Source organism: Charadrius vociferus, unplaced genomic scaffold, assembly GCF_000708025.1.
Source record: "Charadrius vociferus isolate BGI_N301 unplaced genomic scaffold, ASM70802v2 scaffold1327, whole genome shotgun sequence".
NCBI lineage: Eukaryota > Metazoa > Chordata > Aves > Charadriiformes > Charadriidae > Charadrius > Charadrius vociferus.
Genome location: NW_009649415.1, coordinates 31,460 through 39,817, shown reverse-complemented (window position 1 = coordinate 39,817; position 8,358 = coordinate 31,460). Strand labels below are relative to the sequence as shown.

Here is an 8,358-nt window from a genome sequence, read left to right as displayed (position 1 = left end):
GCGGCTGGAAAGCTGCATGGCAGAAAAGGACCTAGGGGGAGTGGTTGACAGCCAGCTGAATATGAGCCAGCATCGTGCCCAGGTGGCCAAGGAGGCCAACAGAATCTTGGCCTGTATCAGGAATAGTGTGGTGAGCAGGACTAGGGAAGTGATTGTTCCCATGTACTCAGCACTTGAGGCCGCACCTCAAATACTGTGTTCAGTTTTGGGCCCCTCACTACAGGAAAGACATTGAGGTGCTGGAGAGGGTCCAAAGAAGAGCAACGAAGCTGGTGAAAGGTCTATAGAACAAGTCTTATGAGGAGCGGCTGAAGGAACTGGGGTTGTTTAGTCTGGAGAAAAGGAGCTCAGGGAGACCTTATCCCTCTCTACAACTACGTGAAAGGAGGGTGTAGAGACATGGGGGTCAATCTCTTCTCCCAAGTAAGAAATGATAGGACAAGAGGAAACAGCCTCAAGTTGTGTCAGGGGAGGTTTAGGATGGATATTAGGACAAATTTCTGCACCAAAAGGTTTATCAAACATTGCAATAGGCTGTCCAGGGAAGTGGTGTAATCATCATCCCTGGAGGTATTTAAAAGATGGGTAGATGTGGTGCTTAGGAACATGGTTTAGTGGTGGTTTTGGCAGTGTTAGGTTGATAGTTGGAGTCGATGATCTTAAAGGTCCCTTCCAATCTAGACAATTCTATGGTTCTATGATTCTATGTCCAACAGGCAGCAAGAGAAGATGGACTGACATAGACATCTTCTCATTAAACCAGCTCTCCTTTGATTTAGCGGCAGATAATTCTCCCTGAATTCAGTGAAAACAGGACCAGGTCTTTGCTAGAACTCATCCCAGAAAGAAGAGTGATTTTTTAAATGGTTTCAAAGATTCCTGCTTGATTTACTCTTAGCTAGCCCATCTCAACAGCTCTATAAACTGAGTAAGGAGCACTGGGAGGGATGGCTGCAAACAGCAAGGGAGGGTTCCCAGGGGTCACTCTGACAGGGAGCCAAACACTGGACTTCACTTATGAACCAGTCTAAGGCTCCTGACGTATCACCCGACAGGGCTCTGCTTCCCTGCTCTGCCTCATGGCACTTGCTGACCATGCATGGTGGGAGCACTTTGGGATACCAAACATGTGAGTTGGTAGGCAGAGGGGTTTTTAGTACAGATTCCAACATGTAGACCCCCAAAAAGCGGGATAAGCAAAATCAACAACACACCTCAGCCATAACCCCCTTGCTTTAGTCAAATCCTCCACTGAAGCCTTAAGGAGGAAAGGGAAGATGCAAGTCCATCACCACTCTGACTCAAGGCTTGCCGCATGGTGGTGTGACTCTCCTGGGCTTTACTACGGTTTCCCAGCACCTGAACTGGCTGGACAGTCGCACTCAAAGAGTTCCGGTCAATGGCTTGATGTCCAAGTGGCAAGCAGTGACAAGTGGCATTCTTCAAGGGTTGGTACTGGGACCGGTGCTGTTTAACACCTTTGTTGGAAAATGGGATTGAGTGCACCCTCAGCAAGTTTGCCGACAACACAAAGCTGTGTGGAGTGGTTGACATGCTGGAGGGAAGGGATGCCATCCAGAGGGACCTGGACAGGCTGGTGGGCCTGTGGGAACCTCATGAAATTCAACAAGGCCAAGTGCAAGGTCCTGCACATGGGTCGGGGCAATCCCATGCACAAATACAGGCTGGGCGGAGAATGGACTGAGAACAGCCCTGAGGAGAGGGACAAAGATGATCAGCCCTCTGAGAGTGTTACTTACAGTAAGCCCTCTTACTGTTGTTACTGCCAAAATGTTTCTAAGCCCATGGGAATCCCTGTTTGTCTCTAGTGGAGAGTATAGCAACAATCAAGCAGTAGACAGGCTGCAAGAAGACTGAAACAGTCACAGAGGATTCAAAATCTGTGTCTTTTTCTATATAACCACCAGCATAGTCAAATAAGACTAGAAATAAGAATGGGATCATATGGGACTTGAATCCTGGAAATTTACTAGAAACTGTTCCAGGGGTAGCAGAAAGCACAATGGCATCAGAGAGATGGGTTTGCCTGATGTTAATACAAAATGGCAGCTCCCAGTTGATTTTAAAAGTAAGATGGAAAGGGTTCATTGATTTTTTCCCTTGTTCTCCTACCACCACCTTTTTTTCTCCCTTTCTTTTTTTTTGGACATGCCTTCTCCAGTTCCAGGCTCTGCAGATACAGAAGGGATCCCCAGTGTTTTCCTTCCAGTGCATCCTAAATAGATCTGTTACCCTGAGCTTTAGACCCGAAGCCATTCTACACGGGATGTTAATGTTGTTCTCAGGATCACCCTTTTTGTAAGATTTCCTTTTCAGTTAAGATGAACGCCCTGGTACAGCACCTGCTACATTCCCAAGTCCTAAGAAGGAGTATAGTGCATGTGCAGCAGTGTTTCCACTCCCATTCTCCTGCTCTCCTGCTCTCAAGTTTCAGTATACACTGCACAGATTTGTTCTTTTATTCGCTGATACTCTGCAGCCTTTCCAAGTGAGCATGGACAGATCTGCGATTGTCTGTGTAAACCAGGCAAAATTCTCAGCTTCACTTGGCTTATATGAAATCAGCCGGCCTCAATAGTTTTGGTTCAGCTTTACTTTTAACTTTTCTGTTTTTTTAAATCCACAACTTAAAATGAAGCTCAGCACTATGAGTACACACCACACAGACCGGAAATTCATAGGTAGGTAGTACAAACCATGAGAACCTTAGAAATATATATATTCCTTGCCAATGGTGTAGCATTGCAGAAGGCTTTACAGTGGACAGATCTTATCTTCCCAAAAGTACAGAGGTGCTGAGATTTGAAGGTTTGGTTCTTTATAATAATTAAAACCACATGCAAAGTAGATATCTAGGCTTGGATTTCCTCTCAGCTCTGATGGACTTCTGATTTAGTAGGCATTTTCATTCATAACATAAATCATTGAGAACTGATTTCTGTTTCTACCCAGGTATTTACTGTATTAAATTTCTGCTCTTGGAGCATAATTACAACCTGATTGCCATATATGTGTATATGCTTATGTATATATGTATTTCAAAACATTTCTAAGAAGCAGAAAGGAAAAGACAAGGGAAGAATTGTGTCATTTATCCAAACAAGAACTAATTAGAATGAAATAACTCAATTTCTAGAAAACTGGGCCTAATGCATGAGAGACTGCAATGTTCCTAAGAGATGTGATAGCAAGAAATGAGAAAGCAGGTAAAGGATTTGTGGCAAAGATTACTTGCATAGAGCCAGGAATGCAAATGATGATGATTATGATTGACAATGTACCTTTAATTTTATCAAAAAGGCAACTAAAAACTATTCAGGGAACTTGGTATAGGGATTTAGAGCTAATCACATCCCATTGCCTACTGCTTGTAGAGCTGCAAAATGAATTACTCTACAACTTTGAGTTTTGAAAGCTTAAAGAAACGGGGAGTGCAATATTAAAGCAGAAAGGGTCATAGGTGAAGCCATCTCAACAACCATTCAAACGATCAGGAAAAGTCATCAGCTGCTACAGGTGTTCATTAACTAACTGTGGAATAATTCCTGGAGGTGACTTAGAAATCAAATTTATATTCATATTTTAAGGAAAGGTACAGCATCAAAGAAACTTTCAGGGCAGAGTGCAGCTGGTGTGCAAGGGATACATTCCACAGAGGTTCCCCAGGTAACCTTAGATGTTGGTGACATCGGGGGAGCCTGATGTGCTGACTCTAAGAGAAACTGCATGGGGGATGGAGCAGAGTGGAGACACCACGGCTAAACTCTGTGATAAGATGGGAACTTGAAGGTCTTATGGAACCCTTGAAGGTCAAATGGAACTGATAAGCTGCCTAATTGCTACCCTGAGCTAACGATCTGTCACTTTTTGACAAAATGCTATCCTTTGGGTGAACTTTGCTCATTATAATGTCATTATAATACCAAAACACACCTCCATCCCAAAAGCTACCCACCTCCAAGGTACGACCACCCCTCACTGAGCTTGCGCTCTGAATTTTTCCTAGTCTATACCTTTAAAAGCAAAGAGAGAAAATTTTACACCAATCATAACAAAAGTATGTATGACTAGAGTCCCTCAAGCTCCACCTGAAAGGTAAAAAATAGTATAAAAATAGCTTAAGAGAGGAGGGATGTCAGGGAAGATACCACTGCAGTCAGGAAGATACCATCGCTGACCACCCCTGACTTCTGGGACCAGTCGACGGGCTGAGCCTCTCTTCCCCCCCATAAGGACACTTGTGGGTAAGGTTTGAACACTTGGTTATACCAAGTGCTTCCCCAGGAAACTTAGAAATCTCTATATAGAGTTGTTTTATGATTTAACACATTTATAGCCAGGCTGTATTACTAACATTCTTAGTATTTGCACATGCTTTACAGACAGTGACTTTATCACCAGCAATCCAAAAGAACTTGTGCATCTGTTGCTTCAATAAACTAGTCGTGAGAGTTCATAGTGAACGTGACCAAACTCTTTAAGTGTGGCTGTGCTAGTTCATGGAACGCCACTAGATTGAATCCTGTATGGTGTTATCAGTGCATCCGTAATCATGATAGTTCAATATACATATTGAATGTGACCGGACTTCTAACGCTGAATTGGGCATCACTCAGAATCTAAGCCTGTCTGCCCCCAGCCCCTCTGATATCTGAGGACAGGCTGGAACACAAGGGGGTTTATTTTCTGCCAAATTACTTTGCCCTTTAACGCAACACTAACCTTTAAACAAAACATTACTGGGGACAAGATACAAATATTTGGCAATATTTAAGACAGGAGTTGACTGATTAGGAGAAAGTCTGTTGTGTGTTCACACAGGAGTGCAGTATAGATAGTGTACTTTGTTAAACTGAAAAAAGACCACTGGAAATTGCAACTGTCTTGGGGAGGAGATTGCGGCTCACAAGTCCAGCTTTCCATAGAATGCAGAGTGAGCAGCAACACCTATTTTGAAGTTGCAGAAATGTTCCCTGCACAATTACCAGAAATCTCAGACATGGACACTGCAGCAGTGTCTGAAATGACTGGAAGTTGTAGCATGAAGATAAGGAAAAGGACAAAGTGAATTTGATTGCCTGCGTATCATGCCACAGAGATAACACGGAGTGCTGAAAGTTAAAATCTCCTTTTTACTCACAGACGATGTCCTCTGCACTCCAAAAGAAACATATCTATCTACAGAGCCACGATGGGAGTTTTTCCTCAAGATTTTCAGTGCTTCAGGTGTGTGGACAGCCACTGGTGTCTGGCTCCCGACAGCAACAGGACACTTCTGTGGTGCAGGTATGCTAGGGAGTAAGCACAGAAAATTGACTTCCCTTGCATAATGCTTCAGACACAAACCATCGTTCCATCTCTAGCAAGTGGGCATACCCTGTTCCCAATCTACTTGTTTTCAACATCCCAGCTTGATAAAGAAGCCAACAATTGGTAGGTGATACCTGCAACTCACCTGAACTCACAACTATTGTCAATGGCTTATAAGGTGTATAATAATCGGAAAGAAATGGAAGAGAAGGAGAAGCAAGGATGAGCAAGGCTTCATGCTGCTTTGCTGGCTGCCTTGATTGAAGGACCAGGAACAGGGAGTGGTAGAGGAAATATGCGGAGTGGATTTTGGAGCCGAGGAAGGAGCTGTGAGAATTATAATGGAAATCATTGTGCCATTCCTTTGGGACCGAATCAGTGTGCATATTGTAGGCAAGAGGAACATTGGAAAAAGTATTGTCCATGCCTTTCAAATAGTCAGGGAAGAAAGATGGAAGAAGTCACGGGGGTCATGGCAGAGATTGGGTTTGATTGAAGGGGACAAGAGGAACTTATTAAAGTTTCCTCAGCCAATCCTTTGGTTTCAGTTAAGCTGGGGAATGAAATAATAGATTTTTAAATTGACAGCTCTCGTGGTTTGGCCTCAGCCAGCAACAAAGAACCACGCAGCCGCTCGCGCAACTCCCACAGTCGTGGAAAAAGAAATCGACAGGGCAAAACTCATGGGTTAAAATAATGCAATTTAACAGAACAGCAAAAGGAAAGATGAAAACGCGATTACAGTACTGCCACGAAGCACAACAACCAGACCCACACTGCCACAGCCCACCCCCAAGTGGCGACTGCTCTCCTCGCCCTGGCTAGCTCCTCTTATAGCCCGGGCATGGGTCACATGGGATGGAATACCTGCCCCCTGCCGGATCCTTGGGGAAATTAACCCCATCCCTGCTGGAACCAGGACAACAGCAGAGCCACACTGTCGTAACTAGCTGTAAGGGACCCGTGAGTAAAACTAAGATAAGCATTGTTGATGCAACAGGAAAAAAGACTTTAAGGCAATTTTTTACAGCCAATGGAATATTCAATTGGAGATACTAAATTAGTTCATGAGTTTCTCTATATGCCAGAATGCCCCCTACCCTTGCTTGGACAGGATTTACTTTGTAAACTGAATGCACAACTCACAACTAACCTTTACTGAAGACTCTTCAGTTACATATTCCTCCAGAAACTGAAAGCCCAGATATGTCTGTTAACCGAAAAGGATCCTAATGAAGAAGTGAATATTCCAGGAAATATTGAATGCAGTCATACCTCTGGTGTGGGCATTGAAAATACCCAGACAAGCGAAGAATGTGACTCCAGTAAAAAAATTGAACTGAAACCAAGAGCTCAACCAGTATATCATTAAATTAGAAGCCCTGAAGGGATTAAAACCAATAATAAGCTCCTTTTTAAAAAATTGACTGTTACGGGAATGTCAATTGGAATGTAATATTCTCATTTTACCTGTAAAGAAACCACATTCTACAGAATATAGACTGGTGCAGGACTTACGAGAAGTTGATGCAAGGACAGTAGATGTCCATCCTGTGGTTCCAAATCCATACTCTCTCCTTGCTACAATCCCTAACAGTAATACTTATTTTACAGTATTGGATTTAATGGATGCCTTCTTCTGCATACCTGTGGATGAACAGAGCCAGACCATCTTTGTCTTTGAGTAGGAGAATCTGACTACCAGATGAAAGACCCAACTCTGCTGGACTATCCTTCCCCAAGGATTCAAGAACAGGCCCACCTTGTTCGGTAACATACTAACCAAAGAGCTAGAACAATGGCAAAATGATCATGATACTGTAACACTGTTACAATATGTAGATGATTTACTGATTGGTTCTGACAATTATGAGGCATGTTTGAAAGCTACCATCAGTTTGCTTAACTTCCTGGGCCTGGCAGGATATCGAGTTTCTAAGAAGAAAGTTCAGATCGGGAAGGTAAAGGTCCAATACCTGGGGTTTGAAATCATCAAAGGACAGAGAGAATTAAGTACTGAGAGAAAAGAGGTGATTTGTAGAATTTCTGTACCTACATCAAAAAAGCAATTAAGAGGGTTTCTGGGGATGGCCGGATGGTGTCGCTTATGGATTCCCAATTTTGGACTAATTGCCAAACCATTGTATGCTGCTATAAAAGGGCCTGAGGGAGTTCTCAAATGGATACCTGAGTGCAGAAAAAGTTTTGATGAAATTAAAAGGAAGCTCATGGAATCTCCTGCTTTGGGACTCCCAAATTTGAGAAAACCTTTTCAGTTATACGTACATGAATGACAACAAGTGGCATTAGGAGTTCTGACACAAACATTGGGAAGCTGGAAAAAACTGGTGGGATACTTCTCAAAACAATTAGATGAAGTCAGTAAAGGTTGGCCTGCTTGTTTAAGAGCAGTAGCGGCTACTGTAAGCTTGATTGAAGAATCCCAGAAACTGACCTTCGGTCAACCATTTACTGTGTTTGTGCCTCATGCTGTTTCTTCTCTCCTTGAAAATAACGAGCATCATTGGATCTCCCCAAGTTAAATATCAGGCTGTGCTGTTGGAAAAAGATGCTCTAAATCCTGCCACTCTGCTTCCAATTTCTGAATCCAGTGAACTACATCATGATTGTCTAACCACTATTGAACAAGTGTATTCTAGCAGATCTGATCTGCGAGATGAACCCCTGCCAGATGCAGAACTGGAGCTATTCACTGACGGGAGCAGCTTTATGTTGGAAGGACAACAAAAAGCCTGATATGCAGTGGTAACGCCTACTCAGGCCTTAGAGGCTAAATCTTTGCCCAGTAATACATCTGCTCAGAAGGCAGAATTGATTGCACTAACACGAACTTTAGAGTTCAGCAAGGGAAGAAGAGTTAACATTTACACAGATCCTAAATATGCATTTGGAGTAGTGCATGCACATGGGGCAATCTGGAAGGAAAGATTCACAAGGGACTCTGATTAAATACGGAACAGAAATAATGAAGCTCTTACAGGCAGTCCTTCAACCAAAGGAGGTTGC

At 43.2% G+C, this 8,358-nt stretch overlaps 1 protein-coding gene across 1 annotated transcript in view; it reads left to right on the top strand.

Annotated features, from left to right (window-relative positions):
* The window catches only part of LOC104290399, a gene marked incomplete at its 3' end in the record, with an annotated part of 27,627 nt that overhangs the window by 12,988 nt on the left and 6,281 nt on the right, over nucleotides 1-8,358 (top strand). The window contains exon 5 of the mRNA XM_009889492.1: nucleotides 7,174-7,292. Within this exon, the coding sequence (XP_009887794.1) occupies nucleotides 7,174-7,292 (119 nt within the window). The remainder of the gene's footprint in view (nucleotides 1-7,173; nucleotides 7,293-8,358) is intronic.